General features: G+C 42.2%; 1 protein-coding gene across 2 annotated transcripts in view; it reads right to left on the bottom strand.

Moving 5' to 3' along the window:
• oca2 (oculocutaneous albinism II) overlaps window positions 1-17,072 on the bottom strand; it is a 62,353-nt gene extending 45,281 nt beyond the window's left edge. The window contains exons 1-9 of one of the 2 annotated variants that reach the window (XM_087836446.1): window positions 16,773-17,072; window positions 10,560-10,799; window positions 7,506-7,607; window positions 5,505-5,702; window positions 5,227-5,284; window positions 4,552-4,624; window positions 4,182-4,339; window positions 4,011-4,093; window positions 2,375-2,528 (exon numbers count right to left, since the gene is read on the bottom strand). In XM_087836446.1, the coding sequence (XP_087692572.1) occupies window positions 2,375-2,528; window positions 4,011-4,093; window positions 4,182-4,339; window positions 4,552-4,624; window positions 5,227-5,284; window positions 5,505-5,702; window positions 7,506-7,607; window positions 10,560-10,789 (1,056 nt within the window). In that variant the 5' untranslated portion in view covers window positions 10,790-10,799; window positions 16,773-17,072. The remainder of the gene's footprint in view (window positions 1-2,374; window positions 2,529-4,010; window positions 4,094-4,181; window positions 4,340-4,551; window positions 4,625-5,226; window positions 5,285-5,504; window positions 5,703-7,505; window positions 7,608-10,559; window positions 10,800-16,772) is intronic. The other variant, XM_087836447.1, reaches the window with a different exon arrangement.
• Window positions 17,073-17,472: the final 400 nt, after the last annotated feature.

Below are 17,472 nucleotides of genomic sequence, written 5' to 3'. Positions count from 1 at the left end.
TACAGCTTCTGTGAGAGGATCTGTCAGTTACACAAGCGACGCATGAGCGAGTGTGCAGAGTAAAACTGCGCTGTCATCTCTCAAGGCCTGCGCTTGACTTTCATGTCCCAGCGACCCCGTCGGTACAGTTTAGTGAGTTCACATGCTCTCAGACAGAGGAGTCCATCTGATTTAAACAAGCAAACCCTGAGTGGAAGTAAAACTCAAATCTAAAGCCACAAACCAAGAACCTCCTCAAAGTGATAGCGGCTGCTGTTTCACATATAAGTCATATATTAATCATCCATTAATGATGCAGATCAGAAAAGTCTCTGACTGCTGCCTGAAACATGCATTCTTCTTAGTGTCCAGCAGGGGACAAGTGCTCTGGTTGCAAAAAGACTTTTGGTTGCGTGGATGTTAAAAAGCTCAACCAAAACAAGACATGTTGCACTGCTGGTCATATCATATCAAGGTCCTGAGTCAATTTACAGTGTTTTGGGAGTTTTGTTTATCTAAATACTCTTGGTTTTCTAAGTGTTTGTATTGTTTTATGTGTTTTTCCACTTAGTGCATTTAATCCGCTCTTGTTTTAGAGTTTAATGCATCTGTGTCAAGTCTAATGTTCACTCTCCCGCTGAAGGAGGGAAGCATGCAATCTGTTCTGTTTGTTTGTTTGTTAGCAGTCTATGGTCTACAGTTTCCAAGATATCCAGCTCAAATTTTGTGTGATGGTAGATATCAATAACAGCTTGAGCTGATTTAATTTTGGCAAAAATCAGGTTAAGGTCACACCAAATTTGAAATTCAGTACGAGCATTTGACCTTCATTATTAGCACCCAAGGTCAAAGTTAACCTTGAAAAAAAATTCAAGAAACCACCACTTTGTTTTTTCAATCCAATATACCCTTTGATGTCACAATGACTACAAAGTATTGCAAAATCACACACTGGATATCTGAAAATGTCACGTTTTAACAGCTGAAGATTTCAGCCAATTCTGTTCCAATCATATGGGTAAAGATAATAAAATATATGTGACTTTATTATGTAATGCTTAAAGCTCATAGGTCAAAGGTTGCATGTTAGCATGCTGCGATATAAACATTGTGAACATTGTTTTAGTATAGCCCTTGACCTTTAGGGGGAGCTCTATGAGCTTATTTCACTTCCTGCTTTATTTTGAGCTTCAGCGTTCCTTGTGCTTCGCTTTTGTCTCCTCTTCTGTGATTTAGTTCAGCTGTCTCTCGTTCTCCCCACCTGTTTCCACTTCCTCTACTGCCATACTGTGTGTAAATTTACAGTTGCTGCCTCCCCCTTTGTCAGAGCATCTGTTCTCCTTGGTCTAGTGATTCTCCTCAGTCCGTTATCAGGTTTTCCTCATTGGGCTCTGTTTTGCAATCAATCAATAAATGACTTTCTTTAAGTTCAGCACAGTCTGTAGTGTCCACAGACCCATGTCAACAGAGCTCATCTTTTAGTTAAGTGAATTTTTATTGGAAAATACAACATATAATATGAAGAACACGGTCGTTTTATAGTAATTTCCATTTTAATCAGGGTTTAACGGACACAGAAGTAGCTTTTTTAAACTAATAACATAGCTGCCCATTTCTGCGCGGCTGCTGTCATCTGTCTGATTTAATTGTGTTGGGAGCGGTCATCATTCAGTGTTGCCAAATCCCAGTCCAGTACTATGTACAATCATAGACACACTTCAGCACCATCAACTGAGGAGGGCAAAGTTTAGTCAATTGTCCCACTCTGACAGGTGCATCGAATCTAATAAAGTTAACACAAGTGGGGCGGCGCTGCCACTGAGGCACAGACTGCACATGCTCACTGGCAGAAGAAGTCTAATCAGGCGAAATAAAAACACCTGTGTGGCAATGAGTTACCGGTGAGGCTCTTTCCATGACTTGGCAGAGTGGGAAAAGCACAGGTGCACCGTTAACGATTGCTCTGCTCTATTTCAAGTGTCCCTGCAGGCCATAGGAGTGTGACAGCGAGCCAGCATGAACAATACCAGGAGCCTGAAAGTGAAGCAGCTGAATGGAATTCAGCCATAATCAATTTTATAAATCCCACCTGTTTTCTTTTTTCTCTGACAGTGAAATGTTTTTAATTCTCGGATTAAAAATGATGTCTGAACTAAACGCAGCTCTGGAGATTCAGTTTTCCGGCCCTCATTCTGACGCAATGAGCATACTTCTGTTTACATGCTCGTAGCATGAGTGATATCACACGTGCAGTCCAGTGTTCTTGTGTGAGTGTGTCGTTGTTGTTCGCGGGCCGCGCTGAACTGTGCGTTTCACATTTCGAACTAGGCCACAGACACCGAAAACAAGCTCGTTCATCACCTGTAGAAGAGCATGAGCACCACAGGCTATTTACCTCAAAGATGATGAGAACATAGACCCCAGCTAGGATGATTCCAGCAATGGCCACCTGTGTCTCCACGCTGACGTAAAGCGACTGGTGGGTCATGGATAGCGGCACCACCTCGTTATCCTGCAGGAACGCCTGAATTGTGATGGCGATGGGATCACTGTGCAAGAAATGAAATGGCAACAAGAATGGTGGGAATGATCATCTTTCATTGCTTTTGTTGGAATTACGACCGTCTGTCAGAAATCTATCAGCAAAGACAAAACACCAGAAACACCTTAAGTCAAGTTATATTGTTTAATTTGCTCCTTTTCTGTGGGTATCATAGCACTTTCAAAATCAGTGGCACCTATCAAACACATTTTATTCAATTAATTGTTTTCCATTTACATTTATTTCTGTGGGACTAATTCACAACACCAATCATTACAGTACATCACATTCAGTAAAGTCTTTATAAAGCGACAAAAGGACAACACGCTATGCAGAATTCCCTTTCAACAGGAAGAGACCTCCAGCAGAACCAGGCCCAGAGAGGTGCAGCCATCTGCCATAACTGGGGGGAGTGAGGGGGAATAGAAGAGGAAAAGAGGGACCACAAACAGCACAAAACTCGAGCTACAGAAGAAAGAAGTTAATGACGACAATGCGCAGCAGTGAAAAAGGTCTCAGTGCATCATGGGTAGTCTCCCACCAGCCTCAGCCTATTGCAGCAAAACTAAGGGATGGTTCAGCCATAAATATATGAGCTTTATCAAAAAGGAAAGTCTTAAGCCTAATCTTAAAGAAGAGAGGGTGTCTGTCTCCTGAATCCAAGCTGGGTTCCAAAGAGGGGCCTGAAAGCTGAAGGTTCTGCCTCCATTTCTATTTTTAGAAACTGTAGGAACCACAAGGAGCTTCTTAAAGCTGATAATAAAGAATTACATCAGTCCAGCATAGAGGTAACAAATTCACGAACTACTTTTTCAGCATCCCTCTGAGACAGGATGTTTGTAATTTCAGTGATATTGATAAGATGAAAGAAGGCCATCCTACAGAGATTTGTTCAGTGTTTGAGCCCCAGAAGCCTCAGAGCTCAGACACCCAGGAGGGATCTAATCAGATGCTCAAGCTGGCTCCTTTTAAAGTGAAGGAGCAGCAGCTTCAAACTCTCCCAGAAATTCATCTCAGCCATTTGTATGTGCAGAGCTCCTGACCAAAGGAACGTAGATCAAGTCGGAAACATGTCCAGGCTTATCGAGCAAAAAAAAAAAAAAAAAAAGGTCAAAGAAAGTGACTTTAAAATAAACCATAACAGGGAGTAAAGAGTTGCTCTCTTGAACCAGCAGACAGTCCAGAATTGCTCACTGGATATATTGTGCATGTCTCTGACACCAGTGGCTTCTAACTGGGATAAATGTTACACACTCTAAATGATAAATGCACACACAAAGAGTCAGAAATATGACAGTAAAGGTGGTAGAAAGCTTGCAAACTACACTGCTTTGAAAGTCAGAAAGGTCAGCTTTAAAATTATTATTGGTTTTGTTGTTTTTGTATATCACATAAACAACCCCAGTGATAACCGGAACTACTTTTAGGCCCATGTGACCATTAAAACCGAGGCGGTCATATCAATATACTGTCACAATATTCTGAGTACCTGTTGAGCATCTCAAAGGTTTTTGTTTCCACTATCTGGTCGCTTCTTTTTGCGTGTAGAGGGATCGTCCAATTATGAGTCACCTGTTTACAAACAGCACAATATAAACGGGGCAGAATCTCATTAGTGTAATAATGCTGTGAGGAAGATGGAGCTCGAGGCTGCTCTCACCTGCTGAGTCCTCCTCCGCCGCTGTCCTGGCTGCTCGGTCTGCTCTACCTGGATGAGGATGTACTCCTGAGTGGTCAAATCTATCATCCCCCCTGCAAAAGGCCCGGCCACTTGTAGCTTCAGTAAAGCATTGTCCCGAAAATCAGTCACATTCATTGCTGTGAGACGTGGGCGGTCAAGTGAAAAATCCAGACACATTGAATGTTTTGTGCATTTGAAATGAACGGGGGCATTAAATCCAAATCTAGAGTGTGTTAGCGTGGCTCATACTCGATGTAAAACAACCCTGCTTCATTTTCCAGCCCTCTCATCTTTGCTGTGATCTCAGAACTAGTAGGGCATGTCTACGGTAAGTCACTGGAAAGGATACAGAAACTCTCTGTGGGAGAGACTGCCACCATCCTCCAGGGGTTGTCGCGATCAGGATACATGCTGAAGAACAGCTGGAACCAGAATAAAGTCATCGGTATATTTTATAAAGAACATATTTTAAACGGGATCAGCAGGTAATTTTAGTGACGACACACTGTGCTTTATTTACAGTGTTTACAACTGAAAACTGCTCTGATGCTTTGCATGGCTGGAGCTGCACTGTCTCTGCAGACAGCTCCGGTTCCCCCCTGCATCCACTACCAGCCAGTCATCCTGCCACACCTCTCCCTCCTATAGCTGAGCCACAAAGATGCATTACATAGATTCAGTGAATGCAATTTTTATGAAAATGGTCTAAAATGTGGTGTTTTATTTGATTTAATCCAGTGAAGAGTAAACAGACCAAGAGGTGATTAGCTAAGGTTAGTATTAAAAAACAGAGGAAAGCAGCTGACCTAGCTATCATTTACTTTCGCCTTCGTTGTTGCCTTCGTTGTTACCTTCTTTGTTACCTTCTTTGTTGCCTTCTTGGCTCTCGCAGCAGGTTTCTTCCTGGTAGACCGGGTCCGCAGTAATACCAAACAGCTTTTATGTAGCAATTAGGTCTTTACCATGTTATACTTTCCATTTTATTATGCGGTGGTGTCTGTTCTACAGGGAGATATATACTTACACTGCAGAGAACAACAAATGCAAAGATGGTTGCAGTTTTGGAGACTTTGAAGCAGCATCTGGGAAGACCAAAAAGTGGATAGTGAGTAAAATTGAATGAGCTTGGTGTGATACTATTGGTTTTAAACCAAGAGGCTCAGGCCCCATAAAACGGATTAACATGATAATGATTATCTTTTTCCACTGGCCCTACTTTTCCTTACGCACTTTTATCTGTTTCTCTGAGGAATAATGGCATCACACTGAGGGATCAAATGGAGAGAAGAAGTCAGGACTCACTTCACGTTGCTTGTGAACCTGAAGCTGAGGTTGAGGTTGTCCAGAGGGTCGTACTTCTCCGAGGAGCTGGAGTGCGATAGCGACAGGCTGGTGACCTCGCTGCCCAGCCGGTACCGCCTCTCCACGTCCAGGGAGCCGTTGTTCCAGGGCTCCTCCCCTCCAACAAAGCTGGGGTCATGCAGGGTCATGTAGGTTATGCTGGAAAATGAATAATCACAGTCTCAGCCCCTCATCAATCACTACACCTCAATACAAAAAAATAAACACAACATTCAAAGGCAGCAGCTGCAGATCGCAGAGCAAATTAAAAAATGTTTCTCCCATCATCCCATAAGTCTGTTGTACAACCCTGTAAGAAGGGCAGTACAACGCACTTGTAGGATGAGTCATTTTATTTAATACAACCACTAATGTTCCATTGTATTTGTGCCTAACATGAGGCATTAAAGACACACACACACACACACACACACACACACACACACACACACACACACACACACACACACATGTTGGGTATTCATATCTTGTGGGGACATAATGCTTTCCCTAGCCCCTTAGCCTTAACCCTAGCAATTAAAAATGAATGCCTAACCCTAAACCTAAAAATAATCCAATTGTAACTTGTCATTAAAACAACATTCTGACTCTCAAAAATGCCTTCAAACTCGTCGAGACCGGGATTTCGGTCCCCCCACTTGTTGGTCCCCACAAGTATAGTAAACTTCCAATTTTTGGCCCCCACAATGATATGAATGTGCACACACACACACACACGGTCCCCTTTTAAGGAAAAATATTCCCGATTATAAAACTGCTTCTGTAAAAACCTTGGAGTTTAACAATGACAATTTTCAGATAACATATAATAAGACATTACAAAAAAACATGTTTATAATTTTTTTTTAAACGTATAAGTCATTTAAGTGTGTTTTTTGATTACTAAAGCTTATTTTTCTTGAAGCTACAGCAGATCATCTGCCTCCACCTCACCGTATTCCAGCATCCTCCCCTGCATGTCCTCCATCACTACATCCATTAATCAATCTTCTCTGTGGTCTTCCTCTCTTCCTCCCTCCTGTTAAACCTGTCTCCCTCTCATTCACACACATATAGTCTTGCTTCTACTGACTTTAATCCTCTTCTCACCAAAGTATCCACCTCTACAGGCTCTCTTCCAGCTGCTTCCTTTTCTCACTACAGATCACAATATCATCTGCAAAAGTTAATCGTGATTCCTGGCTGACCTCATCTGTCACAAAATGGGCAGTGTGGGTTGCATGTCCACATCTGTGTAACTGTTTGTAGAAAGCAGTGTCACAAATGATAGATTCTGATATGAATACATTAAGTGCTGGCTGGTTGTGTGTTGTCTGAGAAGCCGCCTTAGAAATACTGCATAAGTAACTCTGATCATATTGTCTTCACTCTGATGCTGACTGATAACCCAAGCTCAAAACTCCGGCCCTGCTTGGAAGCCACTAGCAGAGTAAATTTGCACTGTGTGTGTGTGTGTGTGTGTGTGTGTGTGTGTGTGTACATAAACTATGAAGCGTCAACCTAAAAAGTCAATGAAGCCCAACAACCTGCAGTTCCAGTTCTGTCCACTAGAGGCTGTCTCCAAAGCTGAGCCAGTGCCCGTACACTCCCATCTTAAAATGCCTTTAAAAATAGTTTAATTCTACATGACAGCTGAACTGAACTGTGCCTGTTTGTCCAAATATCGTCACTTCTCGTTTAAAATAAAAGCCTGGCAGCAGCTGACCCTGTTTTGTCATAAACTTTTATCCAGTTTATGACTCATGCACTGTAACAGCTAAGAACTGCTTGCTAACAATTACTAAGTAGCTAAATACGGTGGAGGTTTTATAAGAATGAACTAAATAAACTGATCATTTATCTTGTTTACCTAATCCCACGTGTAATTATTATTTTTGTTTCATTTTGAGCATCTTAGGGTTTAGAGCAATATGCCCATGAAAAGCCTGAGGAAAGACTCACCTGTCATCTTGAGAGAATCGCAGCAGAGGCGACCTCTCTGTGAGGTTGGCTGAGTTAGTTTTTCCTCTGAGGATGTTGACAGCACTGAAATTATTCCTGAAACTACAAATGCAACAGAATACAATTAGTTTTTAAAAAGGGGTTAGAAAGTAACCAAACAAAGCGTTTCTGAAATATGATCCATTGAAAGGCTTTATCACCCTGCTGCTGCATCCTGTAACGTCTTATAATCAACAGCCACGCATACACACTATATTTGTTTTCATCTATCATATTATCACATGCTGAAAGTGCATTAGTCAAGTTAAAAAAAAACAACTGTAATCCACTGTTTCAGGGAACCCATGAGGTGACGGCTGTTATAATGTGTCCAAACTGACGTAAACCTTTGAAAATGTAAAGTCCCCCTCAGCTAATCCTATAATCTTCAGGTATTTTAACCTTTGCTTGCCAAAAGTTTTAGGTGATTAAACCAGTCTGAGACAGAATCAAGTTCTTTTCTTTTATACAACAATATTTTTTTACAATGTAATGGGCATTGATTACTGTATTATCATAAGGATCAAGAAGTCAGGCGTCTTTTTGGTGACATTTCTATTAAATTTTTATTGTACTGAGAGAGAATTCTCCAGTTATAAAATATTTTTATATATTTGTTGTTATTGAGTTAGTGGGCATCATTGAACTCGTCACAGACAGTTTTGTGAAGGTGTTTTGAAGTAATGAATGTGGCAAGTTTAGTGGATAAAGGACAAGATTACATCTGGCAAGTCCGCCCCATTAATCCCTCTGATACTTTTCTACATCCATAAAGAGATTTACTGCATGTCTACAAATGTTTTCACCTCCCTTTTTTCCATATTCCCACTCTGATCCTGTCTAGTAGATGTGACTTAGCAGAAAGATTTCCCTTCACTGCGGAGTATTTAAAGGATATTAAGCAAAAAATAGTTGGTCTATTTGGAACACCTACAACCAACAGCCATCGTGACCAACTCACTGATGATACCAGACTTAATTTTCATGTGAAAAACTTCTACCATTTAAATTTCCTGCAAAAACAGTGTCTGTTTTTTCAACTTTGTCTAAACTATTGTTTTACCTTCTCTTTGGAAGTGGCTTAAACCTGTATTCTATCAGAAGGTCACTAGGGGGTGAGAGCTATAGGTGCAAGAAGAGTTTGATCCTGTAGAAGTTTATGGGAAAATAAATTTTTGACCTCTGACCTCTGTAAACACTTTCCTCTTGAGTTAAATACTTTTTGTAAATTCTAAATTCATACGATGTTTCAAAATAGGGGATTATCTATGATGTGAAACATCAGTAAGCTTGCAGGTTAACAGTTCCTCTTCACATTTTCTTTTTTTCCACTGCGCACATTTTTCAGGTCAAGAATTCAGAACACTTGTCCTCTAAATGAGCATCCCTTTATGTTCCCACTGTCTGTCATATTTCCTTGTTTTAGTCTCCCTTTTGTTTTTTCCTGTTTCATTTTGTCAGTTGATTTTCCTACCTCCAGGAAATCTTTGTATTTCCTCTAATTCCTTCATTGTTTCTACCTGGGTGTTTTCCTACAACCTTGTGTATGTGTAGTATTTGTATGTGTAGTGGGGAAAAAATTAAGTCTGTTTTTTATTATTAGTCCTTTATTTAATAAAAAAATAGCTCAGCTCACCATCGTCTTCTTATGTATGTATAACTGTTAATACTAAAACTATAGCTAACTATAGTTAGCTTGGTAACCTTTAAGTCACGTGGCCCGATCTGTCACATGACAGATGTTCAAACCTCAAAAAGCTCAGAGAGAAAGCTGCCCTCTGCTGGAGAGCACCACTTATTTTATTGAGCACCTACTGTCATGGTCCTGAGTCTTTGACCCATTGTTGTTGTGGTTTTGGACTTTTTGACTCTTTGGATTCTGGTTTATTTAATATTCTAAAGTGTAGTTTATATTTCTGGCTTTGGTTCTTTTGCTTTGTGTAGTATTTGTATGTTCTGGTCTTTAGGTTTCTGTTACCATGCCTGCCCCGTGTTCCACTTTTTATCATTTACAACTTTAATTTGGTTAATGAAGCAGAAAAATACCTCACTTTAATCCCAATAACACCACAGCCACAGGTTTGAGATTAACCCCACCCCACCCCGGCAATCTTAGCACACACACACGTATGTCCGTGTGAATGGACATGGCTCACGAGGAAAATCAGGCCTTATAAATGTATATTCATGCATCCATGAGAGGATTTGGCCAGCAGAGCATGTGTAATATGTTTCTGCATGTGTGGTTTAAATTCTTGTTATGTGTTTATTTCAGATAATCCAGTAAGAGAGAATGAGGGCTAATCTTCTGCTTAAAAACACAACAAACAGTCTTAACCTGAGAAACAGCTGATGAAAGTAATGAGAATGAACCAAAGTTAAAGTAAAAATGTGTCACAACCAAAACTGAAAGCTGAAAGATGCCAAAACACTCACTTGAGCTGAAGGAGAAAGCATGTTCATATCTCAGTGGTTTTAAAAGCTTCCTGTCTCATGTACAGGCTTTCCTTTTGGCCTTGTCACCTTCTGTTTGTGCTCAGTGTGTTCAATGTTCCCTGGTTTTGGATTCTTGCTTTGTTTCCTTTGCCTGGTCTTTTTCTTGTTTTTTGTTCTAAAATTTCTTTTTGGTTTTTCTAACTGAAAACCTGTTTCAGCTTTTGATTGTTTGCCTCAACCTCAGTCTAGGGAAGGACCCCCAGCTAGACCCCCTACAGCAGAGGTAGGGAACTCCAGGTCACAAGAGCCAGTGTCCTGCAGGTTTTAGATGTGTCCCTGATCCAACACAGCTGATTTAAATGGCTAAATTACCTCCTCAACATGTCTTGAAGTTCTCCAGCTGCCTGGTAATGAACTGATCATTTGATTCAGGTGTATTGACCCAGGGTGAGCTCTAAAACCTGCAAGACACTGGCCCTTGATGCCTGGAGTTGCCCATCCCTGCCCTACAGTATCTTTCCCCTCCAATGGTGGATGTAATTCATGAATGATGCATGAGATTGAGAACACAGTAGTTACCCGTCCTCTTGTCGAATGGGGACGAAGCCCTCAGTGTGGATGACGCATTGTCCTGCAGACTGCTGCAGCTTCTGGGTGTCTAGCCTCTCCGAGATGCCCTCCAGCAGACATAGTTCCCCGAAGTTCTCTGCCACCACCTTCGGTGATCTGAGGCTGCTCCTGCCCTGGTGGCCTTGGGATGCCGTCTGAGACATTTCAATCTCCAGGCTGGTTTTGTTCTCCAGATACATGGTGAGACTGCTTCAGGGGGAAAACAGTGGCTTTATCCTTCTTTAAGGTGCTGTGACTTACACAAAAAACTCACCGATTGCTGTTCACTCACAGACAGTGTATATAAAAGAGGTGTCCTCATGGTGTCTTACAGCACTTCTTTTTTTTTTTATTGACATATAATGATACAGCATTGATGTTTTTGGAGCAGAGAGTTTTCCCTGTTGCCTTCTTAGCTTTTTAAAACCAGGTGTCAAAACCGTGGAGTCTGTCCAACAGTGAAACTGTAAAAAATGCAGTGTCAGTCTTAAGTTAGGCCAATCCCTGCTTTATGTGCATTTTTAGCTCTAATGGGGCCATAATTTCACAAAATCAACACCATGTTTTATTCAGTAAGGTTTGGAACCTGTGACTGAGACCATAAACGCAGCAAGAAAGAGTTTACTGTGCTCTGGGGATATGAGGGGTGCATACTGACAACAAATTTTTCTTGCAACCAGAGGAGTCGCCCCCTCCTGGACATTAGAAATAGTGCAGTGCAACAATAAGTGGTGATCCAGGCTCTTCAAGGACTTTGAAAAATGTTTTTAGGGCCTAAAATTGGGATGTGTCCAAACATTATGAAGGCCATGAACACCAACATTGCTCCCCAATTTTAAAGCAATATTATTAAAGCAGCACAATAACTCCTGCTGACAGTGTTGGGGAGTAACGGAATACATGTACCGCCGTTACGTATTTAAAATACAAAATATGAGTAACTGTATTCCGTTACAGTTACCGTTTAAAAAGGTGGTATTTAGAATACAGTTACTTTGTTGAAATAAATGGATTACACGGCGGTACTTCCCTGTTTCATATTGTCGCGGGTCAGGACTGTTTGGGTTTTGTTTGATAGCTGTGTTCTGTTGTTCCAGGCGGCAGCGTTACGGTTGCCATGGTTACAGGGTGACGCTCTCTCTCTGCGTGTTTCCTGGGTGAGAGAGCGCCTGTTGTTGTTGTGCTAAGCTAATAGGCAGAATGCTACAAGTATAGCTCTAAAGAATGTAGCCTCATGGGCAGTGTAGTCCGTGCTGCAGGGAGAATGGACTGCCATACACGTTATGTGTCTGTGAGCGAGGGAGGGAGAAAAAGGAAAAGTACGAGCTGTCATCGAGCAAAAACGGGAGCTGGAAACATGTAAATATAATAATAACCACTGCAGCCAAGAAGAGTGCCTGACAAGCCCACTTGTAAGTAAGCTATTAAGACTCGACTGTACACCGTGTTCGTGTTTTCCTCTGAAACAATAAGTTCCTTTGGAGCAGCCTTTCAAGGCCTCTCTCTGTCTCTCGCTAGCAAAGTTGACCCAGACAACAAAGTAAAGCTAGTTTTCGGCTACAAGCCCGACACAGAACCCACCATATTAGTCAGAGGTCCGTTTACTACGGTTCGGAGCCGCGGACCTGCAGTAACAGTAATAAATCACAGCAATAGTAATTTCACATAGTTGTAAACAGCATGATAATATATTAAGTAATCCAAAGTATTCAGAATACGTTACTCTCATTGAGTAACGTAACGGAATACGTTACAGAATACATTTTGGGGCATGTATTCTGTATTCTGTAATGGAATACATTTTAAAAGTAACCTTCCCAACACTGCCTGCTGAGCAGCCACAGATCCCACGTGTTGATATGCTTCTTTGAATTTTTACCCAGAATGCACTTTCTGAAGAAAACAATGAGCTAAAAGTGCTTAAAGGTTTTAAAGAGTGAAGAGAGAATACACTGGTGTCATCACTGATTTAATGAAGAAGTGGTGATGTGATCCATGCTTTTATTGTTGAACAGCAGCTATAAAATCCGCAATGATTGTGGTTAAATCTCTAAATTATACTTTGCACTCATGTGATGAAGTATTACATCGCAGCTTCGCAGAGTAAAAGGGGCCAGCAGAGATCCTCATAACTGCTTCATGCCAGAGTCTGATATTCTCTATGATGGACATTCAGTGGTTTTCATGATAGAACAACACAGCAGACACGGTCTTCATCAGTACAAAGGGTTCACCAGTTTAAGGAGATTATTTCTCACATCAAAGTCTACAGGAAGTCACATGTGACTTTTCCTGCTATAACACCACTTTCAAGGAAAGACTACAGCACAGTCCTGCCACCCAAACACTATTTCATACTTCTTGATGCATTCTCAATCATCCAGGAAAATAAATCTCCAAAAGTTGATTCTGTTCATCTGGACGTAGCGTTTTCTGGGAGAAACGTTTCGTCACTCATCCAAGTGACTTCTTCAGTCTTAGTTGACTGCAGGTTTCCCCAATCTTATAAACAGTACATTTGCATAATGACTGAAACCAGCCCACTGTAGGAACAATGGGCTGTGAGGTCAGTTCCTTAATCATAATTATGCAAATTCTCATGACCATTGATCAACAACCACTGACCAAAACCCACTGATCAAAGACCACTGATCAATGGCCATGAGTACCATTCACAGAGAGTTGGGGAATGGCTGCAATCACAGCATTGTAAGATGGCGAAAGATGTACCATTGGGCCCCCTCCTCGATTCAGAGATGGTCTTTCCCTTTTCACGTAAATGGCCTCCTTGACTCCACGCTCAAACCAGCGTTCTTCCCTGTTCAGGATGTGAACATCCTCATCATTGAAAGAGTGTCCACTGGCCTGTAGGTGTAAATAGACTGCAGAGTCCTGGCTTGACGAGGTAGCTCTTCTGTGTTGTGCCATCCGCTTCGCCAGAGGTTGTTTGGTTTCCCCGATAAATATAATATAAATCCTGGCAATCCTCCTGGCACTTAACAGCGTACACTATGTTACTCTGTTTGTGTCGGGGGACCCGATCCTTGGGGTGGACCAATTTTTGGCGCAGCGCGTTTTGGGGTTTAAAAGCCACAGAGACCCGGTGTTTCGAAAAAAATGCGTCTCAACTGTTCCGATACTCCTGACACATATGGGATCACTACAGGTTTTCGTTTGGGCAGCGGTTGTCCTTCTCTCCTGGATCGGCTGGAGCTTTCTTTAGGTGCCTTTCCAGCTTTGACAAAAGTCCAGCTGGGATAACCACATTTACTCAGGGCCTTTTTGATGTGCCGTTCTTCTGCCTCCCTGGCCGCTGTGTCAGTGGGGATGGTGTTCGCTCTGTGTTGTAGCGTCCTGATGACACCCAGTTTGTGCTCCAGTGGATGATGAGAGTCAAACCTTAGATACTGATCCGTATGTCCATTGTTCCTTCAGTGGGCTGGTTTCAGTCATTATGCAAATGTACTGTTTATAAGATTGGGGAAACCTGCAGTCAACTGAGACTGAAGAAGTCACTTGGATGAGTGACGAAACGTTTCTCCCAGAAAACGCTACGTCCAGATGAACAGAATCAACTTTTGGAGAACTATTTCATGCAGATCTGCATTGACCAGTTGCATCATAGAATCAACAAATATTTCTATAACAGAACTCAATATTCACTTAAGTTGTTTGTTTGTTTTTTAGGGGGAAAAGCCAAAGGAGTCTGTGCATCTCTGCGACATTTTTATTATTTTGGATTGTGGGTGTTCTTCTGAACATTCCTTTAACTTAGAACGAGGGAAATTGTTACATGAATTTTCACATTCCTGTAACAATTTTCCTCATTCTAAATTTGGACTAGAGAAGTGTAGTCGGACGGTAACAAAGAGAGGGAAGGTAGTCAGAACAGAGGGGATTGCACTACCAGAAGGCAAAAGTTGAGGACAGGTACAAGTACCTAGGAACCCCACAGGCAAATGGGAGCCATGAAGAGGCCATTAGGAAAGCCACAACCACTAAATACCTACAGAGGGTCAGGCAAGTCCTGAGGTGAATTGGAAAGATACAGGCAATTGGCATCTATGCCCTGGCAGTGACCAGGTACACTGCTGGGATAATAAGCTGGCCAAAGGAGAAGACAGAAGCCACTGATATCAAGACGAGGAAGCTCCTGACCATGCATGGTCAGGTCCAGCACCCTGTATGCTAAGCGAAATAAAGGAGACCAAGGACTGGTGAGTGTCAGAACCATGGTCCAGGTTGACAAAACAAACATTCACAAATACATTAGGAAGATGGCCCCAACCGACCGCGAGCTCAGTGAATACCTCAGGCAGCAGAAACCCAAGAAAAAGGAGGAAGAGGAAAGACAGGCCCTTGCATGTTATGTACCTCCAGCAGATAAGGGAAGTGGCTGACATCCAGAAATCCTACCAGTGGCTGGACAAAGCTGGACTGAAAGACAGCACAGAGGCACTAATCATGGCAAGCCAGGAACAAGCTCTGAGCGCAAGATCCATAGAGAGTGGGGTCTGCCACAACAGGCAGGACCCCAAGTGCAGGCTGTGTAAAGATGCCCCTGAGACAATCCAGCATATAACAGTAGGGTGCAAGATGCTAGCAGGCAGGGCATACATGGAACGCCATAACCAAGTGGCCGGCATAGTATACAGAAACATTTGTGCTGAAAATGGCCTGGAAATCCTGAGGTCCAATGGGAGACGCCCCCTAGGGTGGTCGAGAATGACTGAGCTAAGATCCCGTGGACAAGCAGAGGAAGATGGCCGTAGCGATAGTGAATAACAGCAACATCATGAAGAAGGAACACAAGAAACTTGAGATGTACCAAGGGCTCAGAGAAGAGCTCGAGAAGAAGTGGAGGGTGAAGGTAACAGTGGTCCCAGTGTTAATCAGAGCAGTTGGTACAGTGACTCCCAAGCTAGCAGAGTGGCTCCAGCAGATCCCGGGAACAACATCCAAGATCTCTGTCCAGAAGAGTGCAGTCCTAGGAACAGCAAAGATACTGTGCAGGACCCTCATGGCCTCTGGTAGAGGACCCAAGCTTGAAGGGTAATGACTGCCCACGGGGGCGAGAGTGGAATTTTTAATCAGTAATTTGTCCATTCAAGATATTTGGGTTGAATGTTTAAATCAGTTGATAGATTACTTAAATACAAATCAAAACTACAGTGAGTATCAAACCTGGTATGACTTGAAACTATGTTACTAGCTCTAACCAATAAGATTGCTGGAAAATTCCAAAACATGTGATGGTGGTCACATGTTAACATTGTCTCCAGCAGTGTCCGGATTCAAACCTAACATTTATAGGAATTTTCTTTGTGGAATAATAATAATTAAAACAAAAGAAGAAGAAAGAAATCCAGCCAGGAAAATTCTTTCTTCCAGGTAGAACCAGAATTACTGCCATTTATTGTACATTTCTTTAACCAGTCTTCATCTGTCGCTGTTATATATACTTCCCTCACCCACTTAATACAGACATAAAAGGGGAAAACTGTCAATGAACACATTCTAGATGCCAGTTTCTCATGGATGCTCCCATCTACACATGAATAAATAATATTCATGATGCTCACGTCAGATTTCCTCTCAGTTTTAATGTTTCCATCAAAGAGGTGGCTCAGCCTTTTCATGTTCAGTCATTTGTTTCAGCGTTAAAGTTCAAACTTGGACCACTTATTGTTCGCATGCATTTCCTATGCCTCATATTACATTTGTTCTGCTTGTCCCATGCTTGTGATATACCTCAGAGAGGAGAAAGAGACTTTTGTGTGACATCTTGCCTGCAGGCTGCATGTAAAAGCAAACACAAACTGCTTTCTTAAATTCTCCACCCTCGTTCACAGCAATTCAGCAGGACAGGAAGCCGTAACAGCACGGTTCTCTGACTCAGATGTTTGTTACTTGTGGTTTCTTTCAATTGTAGTATTAGGTAATGTCTAAGCAGTGAAATATAAAAGAGCACGTTTCATCCATTCAGCAGACATCATTTAGAAATCAGTGGAATGACTGAGGGGATTTTTACAAAGCTACAGCACTACTTATAGAGCAGAATTAGGGCATGAGGCTTAAAGCCCTGAAACAAAGGCCAACACTGTAGTGTAACAGAGGCACATACAGGCTTTAAATTCAAGCTTTTTATTTTGTCAGGAAACAGGTGAAAAATGTCAAACTCACCTTGATGAATGAAGACAGAGAACGAGGATGAGGATGAAGACAAACAGGATGATGATGATGATGAGGAGGAGGATGGCAGTGCTCAGTTGATGGTGATGTTGAGCCAAAGAAAGCGGAACTCATTCAAACTGATAATCCGACAAAAGGTAAAGAGTGATGGTCTCACATCTGCTGTGGCTCGTTCTTTTTGATGTTATTTGAGCACAAAGACGTGATGGAAGGCTAGAGAGGCTGAGGTGTTTCGTGTCCTCTCGGGTGCTCTCCCAGAAAGGAGGGAGATGTTCCTGAGGCGCAGGCTCTAGAGGCGCTGAGGAGGGTGGAGGTTCTTAACAGAAAGCTTTCCCATTCAGTCGCTTTTACTCCAGTTTTTTTTTTTCTTACAACCAAACCGCTCCCACCCCCCTGCTTCACATCTGCCCCGAGAGCACATCCGCCCCTGCTCTAAACAGAACTTGAAATGTGCATATAGATGTTTTAATGTTAATGCTGTTTTTGTAGCTGTGTGATAAATTATCGGAATATTTGCAGTTTTTATTTTTTTTCTGGGATGGGGGGGGGGCTGTCACGTGAAAAGCACTGGGTCTAACTCATCACAGCAGGGAGCCTCAAAGCCACAGATTTAAGGTGAGGAGGGGTCAGAGAGGTCAGAGACGGACAGGATTCTGACAAAACCCAAAATTCTAGTTTCAAAAACGTCACG

Source organism: Neolamprologus brichardi, chromosome 23 (genome assembly GCF_056152115.1).
Source record: "Neolamprologus brichardi isolate AB-2024 chromosome 23, ASM5615211v1, whole genome shotgun sequence".
In the NCBI taxonomy this organism is placed as follows: domain Eukaryota; kingdom Metazoa; phylum Chordata; class Actinopteri; order Cichliformes; family Cichlidae; genus Neolamprologus; species Neolamprologus brichardi.
This window is presented reverse-complemented; position numbering and strand designations above follow the sequence as displayed.